The 25,742-nt window shown below is 36.2% G+C and overlaps 7 protein-coding genes and 1 non-coding gene across 8 annotated transcripts; 4 read left to right on the top strand and 4 right to left on the bottom strand.

Annotated features, from left to right (window-relative positions):
• The first annotated feature begins 307 nt into the window (after positions 1 to 307).
• LOC108827800 (protein GET4) lies at positions 308 to 2,556 on the top strand. The gene is made up of 11 exons (XM_018601289.2): positions 308 to 467; positions 593 to 672; positions 767 to 927; positions 1,013 to 1,172; positions 1,262 to 1,352; positions 1,439 to 1,522; positions 1,624 to 1,670; positions 1,770 to 1,886; positions 1,965 to 2,049; positions 2,155 to 2,235; positions 2,334 to 2,556. Exons 1-11 carry the CDS (start codon positions 423 to 425, stop codon positions 2,343 to 2,345), a joined length of 963 nt encoding a protein of 320 aa, XP_018456791.2. The 5' UTR covers positions 308 to 422; the 3' UTR covers positions 2,346 to 2,556.
• LOC108827798 (probable UDP-N-acetylglucosamine--peptide N-acetylglucosaminyltransferase SPINDLY) lies at positions 2,527 to 5,705 on the bottom strand. The gene is made up of 10 exons (XM_018601285.2): positions 5,440 to 5,705; positions 4,793 to 5,009; positions 4,613 to 4,705; positions 4,431 to 4,532; positions 4,182 to 4,349; positions 4,020 to 4,108; positions 3,825 to 3,946; positions 3,565 to 3,746; positions 3,209 to 3,493; positions 2,527 to 3,133 (listed from the first exon to the last, which is right to left on the bottom strand). Exons 1-10 carry the CDS (start codon positions 5,649 to 5,651, stop codon positions 2,606 to 2,608), a joined length of 1,998 nt encoding a protein of 665 aa, XP_018456787.2. The 5' UTR covers positions 5,652 to 5,705; the 3' UTR covers positions 2,527 to 2,605.
• A 3,744-nt stretch (positions 5,706 to 9,449) lies between these two features.
• Positions 9,450 to 11,663, top strand: LOC108827799 (probable pectate lyase 22). The gene is made up of 4 exons (XM_018601288.2): positions 9,450 to 9,640; positions 9,906 to 10,652; positions 11,074 to 11,212; positions 11,321 to 11,663. The coding sequence occupies exons 1-4, from the start codon at positions 9,525 to 9,527 to the stop codon at positions 11,546 to 11,548; spliced, it is 1,230 nt and encodes a 409-aa protein (XP_018456790.1). The 5' UTR covers positions 9,450 to 9,524; the 3' UTR covers positions 11,549 to 11,663.
• Positions 11,664 to 12,524: 861 nt separating this feature from the next.
• TRNAT-UGU (transfer RNA threonine (anticodon UGU)) lies at positions 12,525 to 12,596 on the bottom strand. The gene has a single exon. It is a non-coding gene; the product is annotated as a tRNA-Thr (tRNA).
• A 53-nt stretch (positions 12,597 to 12,649) lies between these two features.
• On the bottom strand, positions 12,650 to 15,577 carry LOC108823320 (probable inactive purple acid phosphatase 29). Its single transcript, XM_018596493.2, has 3 exons — positions 15,179 to 15,577; positions 14,604 to 15,001; positions 12,650 to 13,250 (listed from the first exon to the last, which is right to left on the bottom strand). The coding sequence occupies exons 1-3, from the start codon at positions 15,465 to 15,467 to the stop codon at positions 12,786 to 12,788; spliced, it is 1,152 nt and encodes a 383-aa protein (XP_018451995.1). The 5' UTR covers positions 15,468 to 15,577; the 3' UTR covers positions 12,650 to 12,785.
• A 2,503-nt stretch (positions 15,578 to 18,080) lies between these two features.
• LOC108826340 (uncharacterized) lies at positions 18,081 to 18,982 on the top strand. The gene is made up of 2 exons (XM_018599730.2): positions 18,081 to 18,288; positions 18,646 to 18,982. The coding sequence occupies exons 1-2, from the start codon at positions 18,145 to 18,147 to the stop codon at positions 18,805 to 18,807; spliced, it is 306 nt and encodes a 101-aa protein (XP_018455232.1). The 5' UTR covers positions 18,081 to 18,144; the 3' UTR covers positions 18,808 to 18,982.
• A 716-nt stretch (positions 18,983 to 19,698) lies between these two features.
• LOC108825629 (uncharacterized) lies at positions 19,699 to 20,934 on the bottom strand. Its single transcript, XM_018598957.2, has 2 exons — positions 20,689 to 20,934; positions 19,699 to 20,606 (listed from the first exon to the last, which is right to left on the bottom strand). The coding sequence occupies exons 1-2, from the start codon at positions 20,849 to 20,851 to the stop codon at positions 20,209 to 20,211; spliced, it is 561 nt and encodes a 186-aa protein (XP_018454459.1). The 5' UTR covers positions 20,852 to 20,934; the 3' UTR covers positions 19,699 to 20,208.
• A 1,001-nt stretch (positions 20,935 to 21,935) lies between these two features.
• Positions 21,936 to 25,425, top strand: LOC108828715 (DEAD-box ATP-dependent RNA helicase 30). Its single transcript, XM_018602475.2, has 10 exons — positions 21,936 to 22,104; positions 22,201 to 22,676; positions 22,945 to 23,124; positions 23,208 to 23,369; positions 23,459 to 23,613; positions 23,727 to 23,819; positions 23,925 to 24,010; positions 24,106 to 24,332; positions 24,797 to 25,015; positions 25,113 to 25,425. Exons 1-10 carry the CDS (start codon positions 22,049 to 22,051, stop codon positions 25,238 to 25,240), a joined length of 1,782 nt encoding a protein of 593 aa, XP_018457977.1. The 5' UTR covers positions 21,936 to 22,048; the 3' UTR covers positions 25,241 to 25,425.
• Positions 25,426 to 25,742: the final 317 nt, after the last annotated feature.

The raw sequence follows: 25,742 nt of genomic DNA, 5'->3' as shown, positions 1-25,742 counted from the left end.
CTTTGCAAGAACTCCGAATCATAGTCCTATCTGTTTTATTAAAAAAATATTAAATTACTATTAATAATATAAACATAATCAATGCATTTGTCAAATTCTTGTTTAGTTTCCATAAAATCATCTTATGGATTTATGTTAAACATAAGTTAAATCAAATATACGCGGATCATATTATTTTAAAATTATGAACCTAATAACATGTACAAAGTTTTATTTTGAATTTTGGTTTTTGCCTTCTTAAAATAAAAACATTAAAAAGTATATAAAATTTGCAAAGAAAAAGGGTAAATTTGCAAAAACTTCAGTTTCTGTTTAGTTTCCATAAATATAAATATATCATCTGCCAAACAGAGAGAGACATTGGAAGATCCAATCAATCAATCAATCAATTGAAGCTGCAAAACTCAATCAAAGAAGATCCAATGTCGAGAGAGAGAACCAGACGTGAACTACCTCCCGTTCAAGAGGTTGTTACCTTCTCTCTCTACTCAGATCTGTCCAAAAATTTGGATACTTTCATTCAAATCCTCTGTTTTCTCTATTTACGGACTCTAATGATTGAATTCGATCTCAAAATTGTTTTTTTTAATAGCATATTGATAAATTGAAGAAAGTGGTAGAGGAAGGCAATGGCTACGGAGCTTTGCAGATGTACAAATCCATCAGTGCCAGGTTCCTTCCTTCTTCTGTTGATTTGGTTAAAGTTTGGATTTTTAATATGAATTTGAGATAAAAAGCTTTAGCCTTTTTTTTTTTACTTCTGCAGATATGTTACAGCTCAGAGATTCTCTGAAGCTCTTGACATCCTCTTCTCAGGGGCATGCGTTGAACTAGAGCACGGCCTGGTGAATTGTGGAGCCGACCTTGCTATTTTGTTCGTTGACACACTAGTTAAAGCCAAGTCACCTTGCAATGATGAATCTCTTGGTTAGAGTCTTTATTAGTCCATACATACACCTTTGTTTATAATTTTGCTACAACACTAATCGTTCCTGGTAATGTTGTGGCTTAGATCGTATCAGGTGTATGTTCAAGTTGTTTCCTCGGGTTCCTGTACCTCCTCATTTGGTTGATGTGAGCGATGATGAAGATGTTCATAATATTCAAGAATCTCTTGGGGAAGCTAGATCACGTGTTGATAACTTGACTTCCTTCTTGAGAGCTGCTATAAGGTATCTATCTTACTTTTCTGTTTTGGTGTGAACATGTATGTAATGTATGTATCAAACATTTTTAGTCTTTTATCTTTTGCGCTTTTTAGATGGTCTGCGGAGTTTGGAGGGCCAAGTATAGGGTATCCTGAGTTGCATGCTATGCTGGCTGATTATCTTTACACCGAGTGTCCTGAACTTGTAATCTTCTTGGTTATATAAACTCTTACAATTCGTTTTTTTTTTCAAAATTTCGTTTAAGTGACTTTTAAATATTAATTTTGCAGGACATGGTTCGAATATCAAGGCATTTTGTTAGGGCCGAGGACCCTGAGAAGTTTGCATCTATGCTGATCAACTTTATGGGGAGGGTCAGTCTCTTTTCTTATACTTGTCTGGATCTGAATCTAAACTTTTGTGGTGTAACAATGACTTTCTTATACATGGTTTCACTTTGCATACTATTTTGCAGTGTTATCCTGGCGAAGATGACCTTGCTATTGCACGAGCAGTTCTTATGTAAGTTCTTGCTTTATAACTAGATCAAAAGAAACTATATAGTGAGGGGAACTTAAGCGAATTGATTTGTCTTTGTTTTTATTTTTCCGGGACTTTTAGGTATTTATCTATGGGTAACATGAAAGATGCAAATATTCTGATGGATGAGATTAAGAAACAAGCGGAGACCCTTTCAGAATCAGACCTTATCCAATTTATCACTTATCTTCTGGAAACGTTAGTTTTTGTTACCCTCTTTACATCTTTTAGTCTTCTTTTAGTTGTTACCTAAACAACTTTGATGTACTGATACAGGTTGCAGAGAGATGCATTGCCTCTTTTCAGTATGTTAAGAGCGAAATTTAGGTCTTGCGTAGATAGAGAACCGCTGCTTAATGAGGTAATACAAGATTGGTCTCTGCGTGTTTTGATTGTTTGTTTTATTCGATGTGTTTCTCTCTTTCTCTACCGAGTAAAAACGGTGAAAATTTGTTATCTTGTGAAGTTGCTGGACGAGATTGCAGAGAGGTTTTACGGTGTGCAGCGTAAGAATCCTTTGCAAGGAATGTTTGGAGACATCTTCAAGGTAATATGATCCTTCCACTTATCTCATCATATCTTGAAGTTACAGTGCTTGGATCATTGAAACACACTCTCTCTCTGTCTCTCTGTTCTTGCGCACAGATGATGGGCTAAAGGAAGAAGATAGAAGAGGCAACTTTCTTTCCCCATTTTGTTTTTTTTTTGTATTTGGCAGTGATCTAATAATGGATAGCTTCTGAGAATTCAATTTGTTTCTCTTTATCCTCAAGTGGGTAAGAGTTTTTGTTCTTTGTAACATTATACATTTGTTTTCATCATTACTATATCTTCAACATAAACGAAAAGGAAACTTTTCATTTTATCATTACGTGAGAGTTGTTGTAGAGTTGTGAATCCACAAAATGAAAATGACATCAAGAATCTCGGACAACACTTGAAGAAGCGAAGCAAGTACAGAGTTTTGACATTGTTGTGGCTTTAAGCAAGTTAGACTGTGCTGCGTCAAGCAACGAGTCGGCCTCAAGGGCTTTCTCAAAACAGAACTTAGCTTCTTCCCACCTACGTTCAGCCACAAACACGAGTCCGAGGTTGTTGTATGCAGGTGCGTAACCTGGTTTGAGATCCAGCGCCTTTGAGAACATTGCTTTGGAGAGTTCGTACTGCTTCTTCTGTCTGTAGAGGTTCCCTAGGTTAGAGAATGTCGCGTGAGCTTGTTCCTCTGTTGAAACTGCCAAGGCTCGCTTGTACACTTCCTCTGCTTCTTGTTGTTCGTCTGATAACTGCAGCGAGATACCCAGATTTGACCACGCATAGCTACATTCCCTAGAGCGACTAACTGCTGCCTTGAGGTATTTTTGGGAGAGTTTGTACTGTTGAGAACATAGACAATGAAGACCAAGCTGATGCCACCGGACAGCATCTTCAGGATCCTCAGTTACTGCCTGTGGCCACACCATAAGAAGTGTCAGTCAGCAAGGAAACAACTCTGTGAGCATCTAAACACAGAAATGTCATACCTGCTTCAAGCTGTACGTAGCTCGTTCTTCCATCTCCGTCAATTCATTTCGGTCAGCAACAAAAGCAGCTGCAATCTCATGCTGTGCCTTGTGAGCCATGGCAAGCCCTGCCCAAGCAATGGGAGGGTCAATCGGAACAGACTCTCCTTCTCTTATCACTGAAGCCATCTCATTGCCAGCCCAGGAAAGCTGGTCGCTAGCATCCTGAGACCTTTCAGCATCTTTGATTCGTTGGACAGCAACAGCAAATCTTGTAGCCATACAGTTCGGATCAACTTTAGCTGCCTGAAGATAAAAAAAAGTTAGCCGTGACCAAGAATGTAGTTTAAAGGTTAGATAGTGAGTTAAAGAGCAACCTTCTCCAAACATTTGCTGGAACTTCTGTGATCTCCCATCATATAGTAAGAGTTAGCAAGGTTGACCCACGCATGGGCGGACTTTGGATCTGCTCTTACTGCAGCCAAGAGACATTCCTTTGCGACATTCAAGTGTGCCTTCTGATCTTCAGAAGCCTCAGGACCACCATTAGCTCCGGCACCTGAAAACAATTGACAACACTTTGCTAAAGCAGTATAAGAGGACATACAATTTAGAGGTACTTTGCTTAGAAACGAACCAGCGACTGTTGAACTGTGTTTGCAGAGAAGCTCAGCAGCATAATTAATCAAAGCAGCGGGATGATTATGATCTTTGAGTACCAACTCTTGGAAACATTTTGCTGAGAGCTCCAAATCTCCGCTGCAAAACTTGTTAATAGAGAGAGAGGTATCACAATAATAGTTGGACAAATGAAGAAAGAAAAGCTCAATACCTTTGAAGATAAGCAACTCCAAGGTTTGTAAGGCAATCATAATTGTCAGGAACAAGAGCCAACAAAGATGACAAAACCGATATAGCACTCTATAAATCATACACAAACAGAACCATCACATTGGTAATCTTGAAAACACTAAACATGGTAAAGTTTCTTTACCATCAAACAGCCAGCTTTGAGAAGCATTAAGCCAAGGGTGTTCCACACAGCCGCCTGTCTAACATCTAGCTTCATAGAATCCTTTAGTTTTGAAAGGATTTCTTCAAGCTCTTGTCCCTCAATCTCTTTAACAGAGTCACTATCCGCAAAACCATCCAAAAGAAGACACTACAATGTTTTTTTTTTCAAGTGTGAAGTGTTAGAACGCTGGTGTGACTTCTCAATCAATTAAGAAACAAGGACAATCACCTGTCCATGGTGCATTTGAACTAACAAGAGAAGTTCTGGCCGAGCAATTTCTGGCTCACAGCCTAGTAAGATCTCTTCAGCCTTCTCATATTCTGGTATTGCCTAAATATTCTAGCAGTTAAGCTCAATAAGATGATAATTATTCTAAGAACATAGCGGTGTAAACCTCAGCTGAAGACTACCTTTTGAGATTGGCCCAATCGTTGGAACATAAGACCGAGAATAAAATGGGCATGAGCGTTTCGGGGCATCTTCCTTGCAACATGAATCAAACCCTACAAGCAACGAAGCATCATCCTCATAAAGCATTAGATCAATAATCAGCTAGAATGATCAATTATAAAATTAAGCACACTTGCTACCATTTTGAGGTTACTAATCTTTTCTTCCCGGGATGCAGAGACCCCTTGATTAGCCTGGTCACCATCTGCATCAACTCCACAATCAGAGGAACCCTCTATCTTACTCCTCGAGCGACATTTCCCCACCTTGCTGATCCTTTTCGCTTCTATTTCCCCTGGCTCTACCTCCTTACATGACAATGAGCCTCCCTCTTGATTACTTTCCTCGTTACTTAACCTTAAAAAACAAGAATGTATTCATCCGTGTTAAACCCTTTTTTGGCATATAAATCAACCCAAGAGCCAACACTGTGATGATCAAATACACTGACCAAAAGTTCTAATAGTAAACTAAGTCCCTGGATTCACATATATAAGCATGTACTAAAGATCATGAAGCTCCTTAGACGAAGTTTGCTACTATGTCTCCATATATCTAGCTCAATTCAACTTGAAGTTAAGAACCATAAAGAACTACTCTTTCCTGCTCCCAAAGCAGTAAGAATCAAACCCTAATCGTCAAAATTCTCCCTTTGTCTAGAAGCAGAGTCGAACCGGAAGCTATACTCGAAACCTCTGTTTTGTAATGTATAAGACAAAAAAAAAACAATAGAAAGGAAGAGGCTTTGCCTTTTGAAATAGTAAGTAGGAGGAAGAATCGGAGTTACCTAGTGATGGAAGGAGGAGTAGGGAGTTGAATCGATGATGAGTCGAGATCGTCACTCTCAGGAGGGTTGAAATTGAGGTCAGCTAAAACTACAAGCTTTTGAGGTCGAGTAGGCTTGCTGTTGTTCTCTATGGCGACGGCTGAAGAAGATGAAGGAGAATCAACGGTCATGGGCTCGTATTTGACGGCGATCGTCGTCTCCGGCCGGTCCATCGAATGTTTGAGAGTTCTCCGGGAAGTCAAGTGAGAAGACGAAAACAAAAAAATACTTTGACGGCTTTTTTTTCTGTTTCTTAATGGGCCGTACCATCAATTTCGGCCTATTTGGTTAAAAATTAAAATATTTTTATATGGTGTATGGTTTAATTTAAAACAATATTAACATATATATACAGTTAGTCTAAATATGGTTTTATGATCATTTGTGTCTTATTATAAAAAATTTAAAACATTGATCAAAAAATTTTCAATGTGATAACAGTTTTAGTAATTTACAGTCGTTTTTAAAATTAAAAATATAATATATAAGCAATTTTTTTATTATATGGTAAATATGATTTTTTTATTTGTTTTAATAATATATAAAATTAAATAAAATGATAGAGGAAACACAAAATGTTAACATATTTTTATTTATTCAAAATTATTAATCATATATATATATATATTAATAGTATTAGGTAACTTCATAATTTTTTTAAAGAAGAAAATGAAGAATGTCTTTTATATTACAATTAATATTATGGCTAGTTTAATATATAAAATATAATATATGTTTAAAAAACAATTTATTTTCTAAAAGTTTGAAAATTCAATTTAATGATGGCATATATCATATCTCAAATGTTAAAATATTTTCAATTATTATATAAAGAATATATTATGAAAGACTTTTTAAGCACTGCTTCACCTTCAGATTGTTTATGATTCTTTGTCTTCTTTATATCATTAGCATGCTGGAAAAAAATATGTGGACTGACTAACCATCTTGATTTTATTTGAATTGATGATTAAGAACTGACTAATTAACTTTATTTTTCTTTGTTGTTTTAGTGATCAATGCACTATGTGTATTATGTTAATGTGTATCAAATTATTTTTAGAACACTGACAATGAGAAGAAGTTGCCAAGTAGTTTTCAAGCAAGACCGCTCACATGCCTTTTGTCTGAAATAAGTGTCTCTCTTTCTCTAATCTTATGGTCCCCTTGAAATCTACCACTTTAAATCTAACGATTCTGGTTGCTTTTACAAATTAAGGTCAATTTCTCCTTTTACTTATATTATTTACACTACATTTCCAACTTTCGCAACCACAAGAGAAAAAAATTGAAAGCTGAATTTATTTCATATGACAACCAAGAAAAAGCTTGTGAACTATGTGTCTATGCCATCTTCGAGATTTTGTCCAAAGAGTTGTTTTCTATGTGAATTCAAAATAATAAAAGATTATTAAGTTTGATTGATCTGAATGTTGAAGTTCTAGTTTGGTAACATCAAATCGTATGTTCTACACGCTGATATAAAATTCTATTGTAGTCAAAAGATAGAATGGTTTTTTTTTTCTATCAACTCAAAAGATAGAATGGTTGAAGTAGTTATTATTATGCTTTCCGCTGTGGTTATATATTTTATTTTTGCATGGTATCAAATACGATCAATTAGCATTCCATGTTGATCATGTAAAGAACAATGAAATTTGGGTAGGTTTTTCATCATTCCGAGTTTAATGAAATGAGGCAAGTTTGTCATTTTTGCAGTTTCGGCACACAAGAAAAGAATATCGAATATGTTTCTTGATCATGCTAGAAAATATCAAATGAATGCACACAAGTTTCTAAATTTATATAGTACTGCTTTTAATGTGAATTTTATTCTATGAAATATATGTCATATTATGCACAAATTATGCTTAAATTTATATAATGATTGTTGTTTTGGTCGTTAATGCTAAAAATACGGAAAATGTTTTTACATGGGGTGTTACATGGAGGACCACAGAAGTGCCTTCGGTCCTTTGACTTGCCATGGAGAAAATTGGTTTTTGTTGGGAGAAATTATCTCTGATTCAGTTTGAATCTGTTCTGAAGAACACTGGTTTGATACCTCTCACATGCCTGGACATCGTCGTCTACGTCCCCAAGGATCTCGGTTTCACATCTTCACCGACAAGTTCGTTCTGATTCTTTTGTATTTTGATTTCGTTATTGTTTGTTCGGAATCTGAGTTTGAATGAATCTGAGTTTGAATCTTGTTGATTTTGAATCTTGAGTTTCCTTCATTTGATGCGGTCATCAAATCAGTGGTCGAACCAGAGTTCAACCAAGCTACCTAAACCGACCACCTTGGAGCCACCAGCGATAGAGGTTTAGTAAAAGAAGACTATCTCGACCATCAGAAGGATTTTTCTCATGAAACCAATTTTACAAGAAGGCTAACTCCTCAAGGAATCCCCGAGACTTGGAATTTCAAGAAAAATTTCACGGATCAAGAAGTTATGGATTTTACAATCTGTAGTTTCTCCAACCCGTCCAGTTGCGAGTATCAGCCCTTAGAAGTGGATTTCAGCCCAGCCATGAATCAGACTTCTCCAGAATCAATCATGGGCTTGAATAAGAGTTTTTTATCTTTTCAGGAAGCCCGAAATCAAGAGAATTGGTTCAGTAAAACCAAGATGCAATCAGTTTTCCACAACCGGTCAAACCAGTTCTGCACTTGCCTAATTTGGATGTCTCTGATCAAGTGGAAATTCTCCTGGTCGCCATAACTTAGTTTGACTAACATTGAACTGGTGAGACTCCAAATTAGACAAGTGCACTTGTATAAGTTGAAAAACTCTACCAATCTAACCACTCGACCAGCATCTGTTCGACCAGACCATCTTCAGTTCGACCATTTTATAGTCTGAATTCTCATTTTATAGTCTGAATTCTCAGGCTATATCATCATTGTTGAGCTTCCTTCATTGTTGAGTTTCCTTCATTGTTGCTTACTGTGTACTAGAGCATCTCAAGAAAATGTCGGTTAGAGGTACACTTGTATAAGTTGATAAAGTGTTCTGAAAATATAATAGGATTATTAAAGTGTGGATGATATATAGTGATGCAATATAGTTTCCATGTGCATTTAATAGTCAACACATTTTATACCAACCAAAAGTTTCAAAACGGGTCTAATTATTACGCTATGAAAAAAGTTTTATATAGATTTTTAAACTTTATGTGGAATTTATTGATAGATTGGACTTGGAGCACATGGTTCCATGGTCCCAAAATTAAACCTCTAGAGGCCATTGTCGGCTCAATTCTCCTATTCCATCGTTTTTGGTGGGAATGCTATTAATGTAAATTCACCCGTGGATAAAACCGTATTACTAAAGTACACACTCACTAACACACTGTTGACTTTGTGGCCAATCTAATTAGTGTTTCACCAACATTCATCTTTAAGTTCGTTGAGATTTAATTACAGGTTCGCCTTTTTCTCTATGCCACCTGACTCAATGCTCAGTGTTACCTGAATGTTTGGTTATTTAATGTCACTGGCTCAAGCGGTTTGATTATAGTTGCTTGAATGGTTGATGTAATTATATTTGCAATGATGACTGATAATACCTGAACTACTACTACGCAACATGATCCGTTCATGTATTTTTAGTTTGGATCAAGTTCTATTTAGGGTTTTCAGATATAAGTTGGGTTTGAATTTGTGTTCAGATGTTATGCCCACTCCCCCAATGCTTTAAGATTCAAGTAATAGTTAATTACTTAATTTGAATTTTCAGATATAGGTCAGTTCGTAATGAGCAATGTTCTTCTCCAAATGTGATGTAGGTTTGATTTCCATTATAAGTTATAACACAGGAAAATTTATTTAATGAATTGGGATAATGAGATTTGAGATTACAGAAAAAATAATAGCTAAGAAAAAGTGGGTCCAATTAACCCCAACTTGCATGCGCATTAAGTCACCTAAGGTGTTTCTTATGCTATATAGTCTATACGTTTGCTTTGTCTTTCTTCATTCACTCATATGTTTCAATCCCAAAACCTTAAAACTTTATCAACAGCAAGAAGCCAAGAACACAATGCTAAATTCATCACATGCATTCTTTACACTTGTCTTTCTTTACCTTTTCTTCACCGCATTGGCTTTGTCTTTGCCTGTTTCCGACCCCGAGCTCGTCGTTGAGGAAGTACACAGGTATATTGTAACAAAAATATCGTACAATCTTTTCAGACACAAATGTTTGCATACACTTGAATTTTCGTCTAAAAATTGTTGTCAAGTTCTTTACATGCAAGGGTGATTATGTCATTTTAATCTTATCATAAACCCACATGTTCATTTGCTGCATTAGATAGTTACGTACATTAACTATGAGTAATGCAAATATTCTTTTTTTTTTGATAAAACAGTAATGCAAATATCCTTCTATGTGGTGAATGTTGATTTGGTTGATATTTAGGAAAATAAACGAGTCTATATCAAGAAGGAACTTAGGGTACTTCTCGTGTGAGACCGGTAACCCAATTGATGATTGTTGGCGATGCGACAAAGATTGGGAGAAAAACCGAAAACGGTTAGCTGATTGTGGAATCGGTTTTGGCAAAAACGCAATTGGTGGTCGTGATGGCGAAATCTACGTAGTCACTGATCCAGGAAACGATGATCCAGTAAACCCTAAACCCGGAACGCTAAGATATGCAGTAATCCAGGACCAACCTCTTTGGATCATATTTAGCCGTGACATGACGATCCAACTAAAAGAAGAACTCATAATGAACTCTTTCAAAACCCTAGACGGACGAGGTGCTTCCGTACACATCTCTGGTGGACCGTGCATAACCATACAATATGTGACCAACATTATAATCCATGGTTTAAACATACATGACTGTAAGCAAGGTGGGAACACTTACGTGCGAGACTCTCCAGAGCACTACGGTTGGAGGACTATATCGGATGGTGATGGTGTGTCCATCTTCGGCGGGAGCCACGTGTGGGTTGATCATTGCTCGCTCTCGAATTGTAACGATGGGTTGATTGATGCGATACGTGGATCAACGGCTATAACTATCTCTAATAATTACTTGACGCATCATAATAAGGTTATGTTATTGGGACATAGCGACACGTATGTGCAAGACAAGAACATGCAAGTCACTATCGCTTTTAACCATTTTGGAGAAGGCCTCGTCCAAAGAATGCCAAGGTAATCAATTTGTTACTTTATTATTTATCAAAACACTATGTGTGGCTATATGTAGATATATTTAGCACAAATTATAAAGGTCAAGCATATCACTAATAATATATTGTCGGTGGACATTCTTTTATAAGAAAATAGCAAAGACAACACAACTACTGCATTGAACTCTACGATGTTTTGTTATATTTTACATATATAAGATCGATCAACCGAAACAATTATGATGTCTTATTAATCAACTGTAAAATAGTTAGGTTAGTTGAGTTAACATTTTTCTCATATATATATTTAGTGACAATATTAATTTTGATCTTCTTAAGATGTAGATCAATGGGAGAGTTAAAAATTGATTATATTAAGTAGAGCATGCATGTTAGTTTTGATTTTAACAAAGTATAATGAAAGATTATGTGAATATATATAGATGCCGACATGGATATTTCCATGTGGTGAACAACGACTACACACATTGGGAAATGTATGCAATTGGAGGAAGTGCAAATCCTACCATCAACTCTCAAGGCAACCGTTTTCTTGCTCCTGATGGTCCTGATGACAAAGAGGTAATCCATTTTCTTAATTCAACTTTAACTATATACAATTCGATGTGATTTTATATCATTCAAATTTATAAATATTATAACTTATGTTATTTTTGGGGGAAAATATAGGTAACAAAGCATGAGGATGCACCCGAGAGTGAATGGAGTAATTGGAACTGGAGATCAGAAGGAGATCTAATGCTTAACGGTGCATTCTTTACACTTTCTGGAGCTGGACCAACTAAATCGTCAAGCTATTCAAGAGCCTCAAGCCTAGCTGCTAGACCGTCCTCTCGTGTTGGTGATTTAACTATAGCATCGGGTGCACTCAGCTGCAAAAAGGGTTCTCACTGCTGACCACACCAGCCTGTATTTATGTGTGTGTGTATATAATATAATGAAACTAGCAACTTGAAAGCTAGTTATGTAATAATCTTAATGAAAAAAGTGAAGAAGCGTTGATTACATTTTATTTTGGTCGTTGTGTCGGCTAGAGTTATTTCTGTCGCCAAAACTTAGAGCATCAATATTGGGCAGACCTTAGCAAAGCCCTTAAGAGGAATAATGCGGAGACCGAGAAGAAAGAGAGTGAGAAAGCCCTTATTTAATGGCGTACCCTTACTCTCTACCGAACAAAAAAAAAAAAAAGAAGAAAACCCTTAGTTAAGGAAGAGAGAGTGGACACCAATAATGATGGTCTTACTACGTATATTATAACTCAACACACTTACTAACACTCGTTAAATGTTTCAATAGTTTATAATAAGCTTTCCTGTTCTTCAATATCAACTATAGTCTCGTCTTTTTGGATCCTAGCGTTGCAGTTTCCCTGGATACACAACAAAGATCAAACAGTCCTCTGATATTGATTATGATTTGATTATGTAAACATCTTTTAATTAAAATGCAAAATTCTATCTTTTAGAGTTTTGATGAATGTTACAACAATGTCTAGGTACACAAATAAAGTAGAAACCCCACATGATATAATCTCTGTGATTCAGAGTACAAAAAATGTTAACACTTAGGCCTGAGCTACCTATAGAATCAAACTGGTTCAACTCTCATTAGTAGATCTGAAAGCACACCAACATATTACACAAACTAACAGATGGAAGCAGGAGGTATAACTCTATAAGTGAAGCATCATGACAATTACACATTCAAATAGTTTATACAATCGCAAAATATTACTTATTTTTTGAGCCCATAATTTTGATACAGATAATGAAGAAACCATACTAGTACCAGCAACATGGTTTTCATCTGTTAGACGACGTCGTTTCACGCTGGCAAGAACACAAGAGTTAGTAACGTTGAAAAATTAAAAAAGTGCCCACACGCAGGATCGAACTACGGACCTTCAGTTTACAAGACTGACGCTCTACCACTGAGCTATACGGGCTTCTTGTTCAACGTTTTCAATTGTATTTTTGAAAATTATAAACATCAACGTGATATGATCAGAGGTACCTTGTGTTATAAAAGTATAAAACGAACCAAACAAGAGTTGCATTGAACTAATCTGAAACCAAAACAGTTTCAACCAAACTCAAAACATTGTAATCAGATGAAACATAAAACCCACATATAGTCATAAAAGAGGAGCAACTGATCCGTTCACAGAACTGGTCCAAAGAACCTGAGAATCAATAACAGAGAGATGCTGATCATCAAGCCTCTTCCATGTCCTAATCGATTGAACATCTCCCTTCTTCTTATTCAACTCAGCAACCACAACTCTAGCTCTCCTCTCCCACCCAGCTTTACCATACGCATGGTAACCAAACCCACCACCATAGCATAAGTTCAAACCTTTGAGTTTACCGCAAAAGTCGTTGACATGGTCGTGACCCACAAACACTGACTTCACATCTCCTCTAGTTACCAATGTCGTGAAGAAACCAGAGTTTGTGGAAGCTGAGTATGTTCCTTCTTGTCTCACTCCTTTTGTCGCGTTCTTTGAGTCGAAACTCCAAAACTCTGGTAATGGAATGTGGAAGTAAGCTAGTCCTGGAGAAATGCCTTGCTGAGGATTAGGCTCTGCGTTGTACACCCTCTGCAATCGTCATCAAAATTAAAGTGTTGGAGATCAATGAGACTAGGCCTGAGATTTCGGTTTTCCAAAACCGAACTGAACTGAATTTTAGGTTTTTGGTTGACTGAAACTTTTGAAAATAATTCTGAAATTAGCAGAATAACATTTCGGTTCGGTTATTGGTTAATTTTGGTTTCCAATTTCAAAACCGAAATTAACCGAAATTTGTTTTTTTTTTAAAATGAAAACTTAGTGGGGGTTATTGGTTCTAGTAGTTTAATGGATTTATAAATCCTCCTTATATTTAGAAATCTTCCATAAATCCAATGATTTCCAAATTCAGACAAGTAGATTTGAGAATTATGGACATAAATTTCAAAATCAAAATAAATGAATTGTTATAAATCAATTAAATAAAATTTTAACTAGATCTAAAAATCTCTACCAGAAAAATCATGTCCTCTGACCAATATAGACATGGACATGATGCTCACTAGGTTCCACGAAGAAGATTGCCTCTTTTTCAGTTAATAGTTACTAGTTTTTATCAGTCATTGATTAGTGTAGAGAGAACTAATATAAGTGGCTAGCAGAAACAATCCGTTTTTTTTGCATGATGGAAAACGAATCATGTATAGTATAAATTTGTTTCCAGTCGAAGAAGACATAAACTTGCTTATGGTAGTCTGCACTATATTGATATATTGACAAGTTGAACCTGCAGTAATATTACTGAACTTGTCCAAACGCACAATAAACTGAAAAAAATACAAATCCAGTCAAAATAACAAGGTTCAATTCAATATTTGATCTTTTGTATTTTTACCTTAAAAACATTTTAAAATCCACTCAAATCAAATTACAAATCAAATCCATAAATAAATATTTGCCATTGAATAACACTTGATTCTAAAATCTGTTTAAAAATCATTAAACCAATAACAGTGGATTTGAAAATTGATTTTTAAATTATAGAACCAATAACACTGAATTTTGATTAGATTTTTAAATCCACCCAAATACATAAATCAATTACACCCCCTTAGTTTAAATCGGTTAAAATGAGGTATATGACTATATTCGGTTAAATGCAGTCACTTTGGTTAAGTTTGATCGATTATTGGTTAACATAGCTCCAGTTTCAGTATAAACCGGTTTGATTTGGTATATATTTTTCAAAAAATAGTAATAATAATTCAGTTAACCGTTCGATTTGTTAAACCAAACCAAACCAAACTGATTTTGAAACCTTTTCTAACCAAACCGAACTCAAAACCGAAAGTCAACTAAAAACCAAAAATTTCGGTACGGTTCGAGTCCGCAGGGCTAAAATGAGACAAAGAGATTGATTGTTCAGTGTGTATTATGGTATACCTGGAGACGTTTTGAAGTTCTCTCAAACCAAAACTGCTGAGAAGTCTTGACCCAATCATAACCTTCCATGTAAGGAACACTAGAGTAATCTCCACTATCAAGAAAGTAGAGATTGAGAACAGATTTGTTCTGTAGACTCGACTCAGCAGCTCCACGGATCTGGAGATTGTAATTACCAAACCCATCAATGTAATGAGCAGCCTCAGGAGGGTTCACCTGAGACAAAGTGTTGGGAAGCTTCACGATGTGTTTCATGAGCTCTTGTCGTGTCAATGTTGATTCTTGATCATGGTTTCCTAAAATAGCAACCCATGGGATCTTAGAGGCAATTGCTGGAGCAAAAGCAGCGTCCATTGACTTCACAGGGTCCTTAACATCAAACCCAAAGATATTATCACCTGAGGATGAACACAAGACCCAAAAGATAATCACTTTCTATATCATCATCATGGGGGCGGAGAAAAGTTAGGCTTTTTCATTAAAAGTTAGGCTTTTTAATTAAAAGTTAGGTTTTTAATTAAAAGTTTCTTAATTAAAAGGTTGGATTTTTAATTAAAAGTTTGGATTTTTTTTACCGGTGAAGACGATGAGGTCAGGTTTCTCGGCAGCGATGAGTCGAGACATGAAGAGGGTGGTGTTGAGGTCGGAGCAGTGAGCTTTCTGTGTAGGAAGAACATCGAGACAGCGAGTAGTTGCGCCGTTTGCGAAGTGCATATCGGCAACTTGGAGAATCTTGAACTCGCCGTTCGGACCGAACCTGAGTTTTGGAGGGTGTGAGGATGTCGGAAGAGGAGCTAGACAGAGACAGAGCAGGAAGAACACGGAGGAGAACAGGGATGTTCTTCTTCTGGTCTTATCCGCCATTATTACAGTACACCGAGAAATTCAATGAAGTAGATTTAGTACATAAATGCCTTTGAGCAAATTGTGTGTAGGAGGAAGAAGACAAAAGGAAGGGACCAAAAAAATTATATGTTTTGTAAGCAATTATTTTGGCCGTGATTATAAGTATTATTATAGTCAATGAGTCATTCACATAGTGTGGTCGTTGCTTCACACAAATGTAGCAATCTACACTCAGAGTAAACACAAGAAATGTCATATTCGCTAGAGAGAAGAAAAAATCGAGTTGAGATTCTTGTTTTTTTCTTGGTATGTAACGATCTTTGTTGGTATTATGATTAGGGTGATCTGGTATATTAGTGGTTTCTCCAATGCCACCATGAGAGCTGTATGATGAGGTTCATGTTGTTTTTGGTGTTTCTTCTTTTTTCATATGCACATCGAATTTTTTTCTTTAAAGAATTCAGCAACTAAGTAAGACAAAAGATTATTCTTTAGATTATCTCTAATGTACTTTTTTCCTTTAAGATACAAGAAGTCTATACTAGAATTTATAAAAATAGTATTTATAAGCCTTTAAAAATAGAATTTATAAAAAATAAAGATTGCTATTTCTTTCTTAATTTATAGAAGAAAAAAAATAGCTTACTCTATTATAGAAAAAAATAGAAATGAATTGAAGTAAACTTGCGTATAAATGTTATTATAAAAGAAAAATACGAATGAGTTGGAAATATTATTAGAATCGGAATATAAGTTTTTGAAAACTTGTTTAGAGAACATTTCGAAGAAAGAAACTTTTTAATAGATGAGTTTACATTTCTGTTTTAAAAGCTTATAAAATATAGTTTTAAATTAACGTTTATAATGTAACCTCTAGATAGATATGTTACATTCGTGTTTGATCCACAAATGAAAAATGATCTTTATTGCAAAGCATAAGCCGTTAGCTTTATGATTAACTGATGCAACAGTACATTCAGTGAGTTAAAAACATAGGCAAGTGATTAAAACATCGAATACCAACTGTAGCTAACAACATAAGTTATTATAAAGACATATGTGATGAGATTTAAAAGTGAAGTCAATCGGACCAGGAATGCTTATTCCCCATTTCGCTTCATCAATGGAGTCGAGGACCTCAACGTGACTTAACCAGGACAAGAGCTTCCAGCATCATCATCACTCTCACCTAGACAAACCAAGACCAAGAACAAAAGCTTTTGAGGAAGATCTAAAGCAAGAAACATATTGGTTATTATATTTCCAACTGATGTCAATCAAGATATATTTATATTGCAACACAGATAGATATACACAGATTCAGAGACTTGTATAAATGTGTGTGAGTCATATAAAGAGAAGTATTGTGTCCTTGTTTTGAGAAGCAAAGCCGTATAGTTATATTCCCGCATGCTAGATTTCATTCTCACAGGAAATGGGGTGTGGAAAAAAAGGTATAAAGAGTAAACCTTTTTAAAGTTGTGTTTGGCCTTTTGTAAATAATAATGCCATGCTTTTCATTTTACCCTAAGTTTTTCTACACAATGTACAGCCTTTACAACTATTTAGTTAACATTTTCTTGCAAGTTTCATAGTCAGTACGTATTTGATGCTTTTTCATTTTACCCTAAGTTTTTCTACACAATGTAAGGCTTTACAACTATTCACCGAACTTTTTCTTGCAAGATTCATAGTCAATATGTTATCTATAATTAGCTTCATTATATTACTGGCTATCGTTGATCTCCATCCACATGCTACGTGGCTGGAAAAGGTAAACAAAATATGATCAAACTTCTTTATTGGGATTAGAGGCTGAATTTAAAGATCAGTGAAAGTGAATGATATGCAAGTTATAATCAATCAACTGCAATATTCACTGTTTGTTCTTCTTTTTTTGTCTAAAAGAATTTAATTTAAATATTTTCCCCAACCTATAGAAGATAGGGTGTGGCCCAAATGGGCCTTGGCTTGAAAATTAAGTCTTCTACAATATATAAAGCAAAGACCATCACTACATCCACCACTATATGCTTTATTTCTTCTAAACGGCATATGTGGAAGCCCAAGTGAGGTGATTAATACTTTTTTTTTTGTTCAACAGGTGATTAATACTTATACACTATTAAGTTTCGAATTTCAAATATTAGATAAGGCGGATTATTCAGGTTAAATGAGAAAAAATGGTATGCATTGTTTTTTTTTGGGTAAAATAGTTAGTAGAATTGTTAGACATGGATCTTTATAAAACTGTTTAAGGTGGTCTAGTCAAACAATAATCTTTATAAAATAAATATAATTATCAGCTGTAGAGTTATTTATTTAATATTTTTCATAATATGTAATCCTAGTATAAAAACAAGCGTTGAAAAAATTTAAATTCAAATGCATGCGAGTATAGGACAAGTGCTTTGTGTTTCACATACGTTCCTGATTTTTTTTTGAACAACACACATATGTTGCTTATGTGTACAGTACTAGCCCTATACAGTACAGTAGACGAACAATAAGTGTGAAATAGACGGACCAATAATTCTGTTTTAAACTTTTTAATAGGCTACGTGGGTGAAAGCCCAATAGTATTAAATAAAGCCCGAGTCCTTGCGTGTTCATAACCCCCAATACGCAGCGTTTTTGATGATTGTCATTAGACCTTCGAATTTTACAGTTTCTTTTTTTCTTAAGAGAGAAAATAATGTTACAGTTTCCGACGTTGATGAGTCAGTTTCCGTCATCGACGAAGACGACTCCGGCGTCGCATCTGCTACCTATACAGTGGCCTCAGCCTCAGAACGAAGAGATTCTTCTCGCCATGGAAGAAGCTGAGTTCGAAGAAAAGGTCTATCTTCTCTTCTCTGTATATCCTTTTATTGTAGTTTCAGCTTATCACTGGAGACGTAATTAATTGGGCAAAATCAGCTCTTTGATCCCGTAAACATGAAACGAGTGACGATCGTGAATGATGAGTTCTGGGTTTTGAAACTGAGATTTGCTGATGGGTTGAGAGATTATAAAGGACTAGTCTTTTGAGTTTGATTTCGAATTTTGATGAAGGTGGTTTTGTTGGTAACTGACAAATCGAGATGGGTTTTAAGGCAGATCGTTTCACATTTGAGTATAAGCATATACTGTTTCAGTGTTTTGTGTTTAGTGAATGCTAAAGTGAACTCTTGTTGTGTCTTGGTTTTGGTTGCAGTGCAACGAGATCAGAAAAATGAGTCCTAGCTTACGCGTGATTGGAAAACCAGTCGTTGACAACCATCAAGAAGAAGACGATAATGAAGCAGATGACGATGATGATGATGGAGACAATGCAGAGGAATCAGATGAAGAAGAATTCGAGCAAGAAACCGGTTAAGCAATCCTCGAGCAAACAAACAAAAAAGACTATTAGCTTTGATTTTGAGGATACATTTTTTAAATCTTACGGTGCCAAAACAGTTGTGATTGTGACTTTGGAAGCTAGTTTTTCCTTTTGTTCGGAACAGGTTCAAGCGTTTCGGCTTCAGAATTCTAGTCATGGACTATTATTAGTTGTCTTGGTTTCATGATGTTCATTTTTTACCTTAAAAATGTTTAACTTGACACCGCAGAAAGATCTAGTTTGCCAAAAATTTAAAGAACATATATTGGCAGAAAAGTAATGTGAAAAGAGAACCCAATTTTGTGTACTGTGTGTGATTGATTTTTCAACCAAAAGAAAAAAACAAAAGTATTAGTTTAAGAAGAAAACAGGGATGTGTGTGGTACTGCTCCTACTCCAAAGGTCATTCTCTTATTATTATTGAACAGCAACACCTAACTTGTGGCATTTCTTTTGTGTGGTACAAGTTTTCAATTATAATTTAAGCGAGTGGAACAAGTTACTCACCAAACTCTCCATTCTTTAGTCTTCGGTCTGTCTCTTTCCCAAGTCGCAGGGAAATTGGAAGTCAACAAAAATACGCTTAACAAATTTACAATGTTGTCTCTCTCTTATGCTGATTAATCAAATAGACTTTAATATTATTCCCTTCGTTTTGTACTAAGTACAGTACTAACTACCATTTTTAAAATTTATTTCACTTTAAATGTTATTTATGTTTTCAATATTTTATTTGATACAGTAGTTTTTTTTTTTTAAATACTCACTTTTTACTATATTAAATATTAATTACCATAACCATAACTAAAGAAAATAATATTATTATGAACAAAATATAAAAAATAATGATTTTTAATCCATGTGAAAAGATCTAGAACAAAAATGTAATCAAGAGAGTACTCAAGTGGGACTAAAAATTGAAACAATAAAATAATTACTTCTGTCATTATCAGTGAAGCCAAAAACAAAAATGAACCTCGTTAAGTAAAATAAATTTAAACAATGCTGATACGTCTGAACTAACGAATCCACTAGCCTACAACGCGTGTAAATCTCCGACAGAGACACGCCAAAATCTCTCAGTGTTCGCCACGTATCACGTATATAAAAACAACGTCTTACCTGCAAACACGTGGTAACGCCAACTCTAACTGTTTGTAACGGCCCCAGACCAAATTTTTTTTTTCCGTCTCGTTCTCCGTCTAAATTAATTTCACCGCTGAACTCACGTCTCCCAAAATCAATTGGAAACGGAAAAAAAAAATTAATTTTCTTCACTTCTCAAAACAAACACATCGCAAAATTTTCAATTTTCTTAATTTTCTTAATTTTTCCGGTTTTATTTAAATTTCCTTCTTCGTCTGTTGTATGATCGATCGTATTCGAAGTTTTCACTCAGTGCCAGATGAGCCTAGAGCCTTTGTGCAAACGACAAGCGTGGCAATACGATCTTTGATTCAATCTTCTCGCGAGATCCACCGCGGGAGGTAAACAATACCGAGACTGTGGATACCTCCCGTACGACGCAAACGGCGGTGAGTTCGGCGGGGAAGGCGTGACGGAGAACGGAGATTCCGGAGACCGGCCGCCGTTGCTTGAAGACGACGGCGATTTATGACTAAGCGGAGGAGATAGAACGGCTCGGATCTTAGCTCCGTCGTCGTACTCCTCGACGATGTTCGTTAGCTCCTCGTCCGATTTGACGGAGATCAGAGTCTCGAGATCGCCGTTAGGTAACTGACATCGGAGATCGACGGAGTATCCGCAGAATTCAAATAGTTTCTTCGTTAGCTCTGTGAGAGAGAAAAATAAAATCAAAATCAATTTGGATTTTGATTATAAACATAGATTGAAGTGATGTAAAACGAGACGAACCTTCGCAAGAGATGGAACGATCGACGGAGAGGACTCTGGTGTGACCGCCGACGTAACGGAGCTTCCCGTCGGTGGAACGAGGGAGGATTCTGCCGCCGTAACTGCATAGAAACTTAAGATTGTTTCCACTGTTCTTCTCGTTTGCATCAACGGCCACCACCATTGTTAGGGTTTAGTTGCTTGAGCTCTTTTTTTGTTTGCAGGATTTGTGAGAGTTTTTTATTTGTTTCTTTGGTGTCTTAAACCGAGTAGAAAGGTTGCAGATGGTTGGCTTTTATAGGGAGGGAGTGACATCAAAGGTGGGACCCAACGCGTATGAAGAATTTGAAATTAGTTGAACCTTTTATGGGTATTTTGGACAATTCATGTTATGGAAAACCGAATATTCTCTAGTTAAATGCCATTGAAAATAAGAAATATAATATCTAAAAAATTAATTACAAAATTATTGGATGCTGATTCTTCACCAATCACAATCTTTATATGTACTAAAATCACATGAAAATTGATTTATCAAATATATTGTTTTTTTTCTTCTTCTTTTGCATTTAGTAGGATCTTCCTTGGCTACTAGCTTTGTTATGTTTCAAAGGTAAGTTATGCCGAGTCTGACTTTGTAGGCCATGTAGTTTCTTAATATGACATATAAAAATGGCTCGATTTCATTAAGAGAAACTCTGGTCAAGTCAAAGAAAATACTTTTCCAATTGTTTGGAAAAAGCATATTATGATATGATTCCTAATACATGTACTATTGCAAGTCTAAAGATTCCAATAGTTAGTATGAAAATTTTGAACCGTATGCAAATAATAATTGATTTCAGAGTATTACTTAGTTAGCTCCGGGTATATTCTATTGAAACATTCAATTTGTCTCTAAAAATTTAAGAATTAATAAATATAATTCTTGTTTCTCGAATTGCAAAAAAGAAGAAGAAAAATTAAAGTTTTTAATAAATTGTTTATATCCCTAAAAAAGTATGTTCAACTCTCCACACTGTTGAGCACTTGGGTTTACCACTTTACCTCCAATAAAGAGGACACACATATTAGTTCTGTCCAACCATTACAGCCCATTAAGTGATCAGTCATGGCCCATTTATCTAATTACCGCAAAAAATAAATCAAATTCGCGCTTTAATAAAAACAAAACAAAATAAACCACGGTGAAAGTTAGGGTTTCTAATCTGGGAAATTTACAGTCTAAAGAACGTATCGTATAAGTATCTTCGCTTATTTACCTTTGCGGTCCCTTACGTATCTCTCTCTAGCTGCGCTGCACTCTCTCCTCTTCAGCATCCAATTCGATTCAAAGCTTACGCTAACAAAAAAAAAAAAACTTAACGATCCAAAAGCTACGATGAGCTCCCATGATCGTAGATTCGCTGATCCCAATTCGTATCGTCAACGCTCCCCGTAAGTGAAAAAGATCAATTCCAATTTCGTTTCCTTCGATCTGTAACCGTAACTGTAAACCGTAACCCATTTTGTTTCATTTCTCTCTCTCTGTAGCGCCGCCCCGGCTCGTTCCTCTCAGCCGATGGATCCTTCCGCCGCACCCTACAATCCACGCTACACCGGCGGCGGCGGAGGCGGGGGTGGTGGATACAGACAGGCTCCCGTAATGTCCGGGGACGGTTACGGCTATGGTCATTACCCGTCCTTCCACCCGCCTAGCGCTGGCTTCAACGTAGGTCGCGGCGGAGGAAGAGGAGGTTACGGCGGGTACGGGGGTGTGAGGGGTGGATACGGCGGAGGAGGAGGACGCGGCGGATCGGGTAATAAAAGAGAGCTGGATAACGTTTCTCTCCCGAAGCAGAGTTTTGGGAATCTTGTTCGTTTCGAGAAGAATTTCTACGTGGAGAGCGATGCTGTGATGGCGATGACGGAGGAGGATGTTGCGATGTATAGGACCGAGAAGGATATATCTGTTGAAGGGCGTGATGTTCCTAAGCCTATTAAGATGTTCCAAGATGCTAACTTTCCAGGTAACTGATTTGGATTGGTTAATAATGGTCATAAGTGTTTTTCTCCTGTTCATGATTGGTTAATGTGACTTAGTTTGTTCTTACTTCTTAGTGTAGTGGTTTGATTTTGTAAAGTTCTCTATTTTATCACCTGTTCTCTAGTGAGTGCAAGTATGCTGCTTTGTTCACCTAACACTCTCTAGTTATGCTTATTTTTTTATATGTTTTGTTCGTGGTTTAGTGGTTTAGTTTTGGTGGACTTATCTCTCTTTGGTTATATGTCTGATAGATAATATACTCGACGCAATTGCTAAGCTGGGATTTACTGAGCCGACACCGATACAAGCTCAGGGATGGCCAATGGCTTTGAAGGGTAGGGATTTGATTGGTATTGCTGAGACTGGCTCTGGTAAGACTTTGGCTTACTTGTTGCCAGCGTTGGTCCACGTTAGTGCACAACCTCGTTTGGGTGAGTATTCTTTACAACAATACATTGATGACTGTTTGGAACATGTTTGTTTACTTATTTGTATTGTTGATGATTTTTAATAGGCCAAGATGATGGACCCATCGTTTTAATATTGGCGCCCACCAGAGAATTGGCAGTTCAGATTCAAGAGGAGTCAAGGAAGTTCGGGCTGCGATCTGGTGTTAGAAGCACTTGCATCTATGGTGGTGCTCCTAAAGGACGTCAGATTCACGATCTCAGAAGAGGTTCATTCTTCTCATTGCAATATTGTAGCTTTTCATATCTGGTTCTTTGATGGAACATGGAACTTTAAGAATCACATTTGTCTTATCAGGTGTTGAGATTGTGATTGCTACACCCGGTCGTTTGATCGATATGTTGGAGTGCCAACACACTAATTTGAAGAGGGTGACTTACCTTGTCTTGGATGAGGCTGACAGAATGTTAGACATGGGATTTGAACCCCAAATTAGAAAAATTGTATCTCAGGTATGCTTTTACTTCCTCCAAAGCTATCACGTATAGCTTTTATGCCTCGGCATTTGTGTTCTGCTACTTAAAACAATATGGTTTCAATCGAGGTTGTCATTTTCCTTTCACAGATCCGACCTGATAGACAAACACTGCTTTGGAGTGCAACATGGCCACGAGAAGTTGAAACTCTCGCCAGGCAGTTTCTACGAGATCCATATAAGGTAAGGTCTACTTCATATCTCCGTTAACTTATTCAGATAGTATACTGTCATGATTAAATAGGGTCTGTTTATGTTTGTGTACTGAATATAACTGTTATAACACAGGCCATTATTGGATCAGCAGATCTAAAAGCTAACCAGTCTATTAACCAAGTAATCGAGATTGTACAGACGCCAGAGAAATACACCAGGTTCTAAAATTGTTCTGCAACTGGAGAAGAAGCGAATTTTGTATCTTGCGTTTTATTTTCTGAGATGATGCTTATGTGACACTCTCTTTTGGTAGGCTCCTTACACTGCTTAAGCAGTTAATGGATGGAAGTAAAATCTTAATATTTGTGGAGACAAAGAGAGGTTGTGATCAAGTGACTAGACAATTGAGAATGGATGGATGGCCAGCTCTTGCCATACACGGTGACAAAAACCAAACGGAAAGAGATCGTGTCTTGTCAGAATTTAAGAGCGGTAGAAGCCCGATAATGACTGCTACTGATGTAGCAGCAAGGGGACTTGGTATGGTTTAACTGTAATCACAATATGAGAGAATTAGATTAGGCTGTTTCATTTTTTCTCGGGATAATAGAAGTCGCCCGGCTGCTGCTTTCCACGGGAGCTTTGAGGAGTTTGTTTGTCCTATCCATCTCCTGGGCATGGAGCTTATTGGTTTATGAGCAGCCTGGGCGACTCACCCGCATGCATTAATAGTCTTTTAGCCCTGTCACACTCCTTATCCCTGCAAGTTAAGGTGGGCACATTTACTTGGAAAAATGTGTTTCTCTTAGTTTATTGATCTTTTCAGATCTGCAGTTGTAGGGATAAGGAGGATGTTCCTTCCTCTAGACTTTAAACTCCAAAATCTTTTTTTTCTTCTTATCTTTTTTCCTGCATTCATGATCATATTGGGTCTAGGCTTTTACTATAAACGTTTTTAGTTAGAAATTTTACATTTAACTGTTTTTTCTTTTGTTTGTTTTCAGATGTGAAGGACATAAAGTGTGTGGTTAACTATGATTTCCCAACTTCATTGGAGGACTACATCCACAGGATTGGTCGAACCGGGCGTGCAGGAGCTAAAGGAATGGCCATGACATTCTTTACACATGACAATGCTAAGTTTGCAAGAGAGCTTATCAAGATCCTTCAAGAAGCTGGTCAAGTTGTACCTCCCACACTCTCCGCACTAGTCCGATCTTCTGGTGAAAACTCAATCCTAGTCTCATTTTGAATTCATCAAAACCATTTCTTGCTGTATAGTTGTGATCTGATCTGATTTCACTTTGCGGACTTGTTCAGGTGGTGGTGGTGGTGGTGGTGGTGGACGTAGTTTCCGGTCAAGAGGAGGAGGGCGTGGTGGGTTTGGTGATAAACGGCCAAGATCGACCTCCAACTTTGTACCTCATGGTGGAAAAAGGACTTGGTAGAGAGAGAGAGCTTGGTTTCTCTGGTCATGTTGAAAGCTCTCTGTTGTAGAGAAACGAATGTTTTATTTGATTAGTTGATTTATTTAATAAATCAAACTTGATTGATACTTCATAGCTAGTTGGAAACTTAAATTATTACTCCATCCCTTTTTATTATATAAAATATTTTAATGTTTAGAATTTTATTTGACTTAGTAAGTTATTATGCAAAATTAATTTGATTTATTCTTTTGTAATTACACTATAATCTCTTTTAGATTAATAATCGATAAATTAATATACAATAAAAATTTCTATAAATTAATATAATTTTAATTCCAAATTGAATTTTTAGTTCAATTACTATATTGATAAATTAATAATCTCTATAAATTAGTAAAAAAATTATTGTTTTGGTGTAGTCTCAACATTATTAATTTATAGAGATTTAATTGTATTTGTAAATTTTGAACTTACTCAAAAATAAAAAATTAAAATCTTAACTCGATTGTATGATTTAGAC

The sequence above is a fragment of the Raphanus sativus genome, chromosome 9 (assembly GCF_000801105.2).
Source record: "Raphanus sativus cultivar WK10039 chromosome 9, ASM80110v3, whole genome shotgun sequence".
Taxonomy (NCBI): domain Eukaryota; kingdom Viridiplantae; phylum Streptophyta; class Magnoliopsida; order Brassicales; family Brassicaceae; genus Raphanus; species Raphanus sativus.
This window is presented reverse-complemented; position numbering and strand designations above follow the sequence as displayed.

Excerpts from the sequence above, each read along its gene's own strand:
- LOC108825629 (XM_018598957.2), bottom strand. The coding sequence starts at position 20,851 with ATGGTGGTGGCCGTTGATGCAAACGAGAAGAACAGTGGAAACAATCTT. Across the intron at positions 20,607-20,688 it reads TCGTTCCATCTCTTGCGAAG|AGCTAACGAAGAAACTATTT; the intron begins GTTCGTCTCGTT and ends TCTCTCTCACAG.
- LOC108828715 (XM_018602475.2), top strand. The coding sequence starts at position 22,049 with ATGAGCTCCCATGATCGTAGATTCGCTGATCCCAATTCGTATCGTCAA. Across the intron at positions 22,105-22,200 it reads TCGTATCGTCAACGCTCCCC|CGCCGCCCCGGCTCGTTCCT; the intron begins GTAAGTGAAAAA and ends CTCTCTCTGTAG. Across the intron at positions 23,614-23,726 it reads TTAGAAAAATTGTATCTCAG|ATCCGACCTGATAGACAAAC; the intron begins GTATGCTTTTAC and ends TTCCTTTCACAG.
- LOC108827800 (XM_018601289.2), top strand. The coding sequence starts at position 423 with ATGTCGAGAGAGAGAACCAGACGTGAACTACCTCCCGTTCAAGAG. Across the intron at positions 468-592 it reads AACTACCTCCCGTTCAAGAG|CATATTGATAAATTGAAGAA; the intron begins GTTGTTACCTTC and ends TTTTTTTAATAG. Across the intron at positions 928-1,012 it reads TTGCAATGATGAATCTCTTG|ATCGTATCAGGTGTATGTTC; the intron begins GTTAGAGTCTTT and ends GTTGTGGCTTAG.
- LOC108823320 (XM_018596493.2), bottom strand. The coding sequence starts at position 15,467 with ATGGCGGATAAGACCAGAAGAAGAACATCCCTGTTCTCCTCCGTGTTC. Across the intron at positions 15,002-15,178 it reads TGACCTCATCGTCTTCACCG|GTGATAATATCTTTGGGTTT; the intron begins GTAAAAAAAATC and ends GTTCATCCTCAG. Across the intron at positions 13,251-14,603 it reads GAACTTCAAAACGTCTCCAG|AGGGTGTACAACGCAGAGCC; the intron begins GTATACCATAAT and ends TGACGATTGCAG.
- LOC108827798 (XM_018601285.2), bottom strand. The coding sequence starts at position 5,651 with ATGGACCGGCCGGAGACGACGATCGCCGTCAAATACGAGCCCATGACC. Across the intron at positions 3,947-4,019 it reads GGAGTTGCTTATCTTCAAAG|CGGAGATTTGGAGCTCTCAG; the intron begins GTATTGAGCTTT and ends CAAGTTTTGCAG. Across the intron at positions 3,747-3,824 it reads ACACAGTTCAACAGTCGCTG|GTGCCGGAGCTAATGGTGGT; the intron begins GTTCGTTTCTAA and ends AATTGTTTTCAG.
- LOC108827799 (XM_018601288.2), top strand. The coding sequence starts at position 9,525 with ATGCTAAATTCATCACATGCATTCTTTACACTTGTCTTTCTTTACCTT. Across the intron at positions 9,641-9,905 it reads GTCGTTGAGGAAGTACACAG|GAAAATAAACGAGTCTATAT; the intron begins GTATATTGTAAC and ends GTTGATATTTAG. Across the intron at positions 10,653-11,073 it reads CTCGTCCAAAGAATGCCAAG|ATGCCGACATGGATATTTCC; the intron begins GTAATCAATTTG and ends GAATATATATAG.
- LOC108826340 (XM_018599730.2), top strand. The coding sequence starts at position 18,145 with ATGTTACAGTTTCCGACGTTGATGAGTCAGTTTCCGTCATCGACGAAG. Across the intron at positions 18,289-18,645 it reads AAGCTGAGTTCGAAGAAAAG|TGCAACGAGATCAGAAAAAT; the intron begins GTCTATCTTCTC and ends TTTTGGTTGCAG.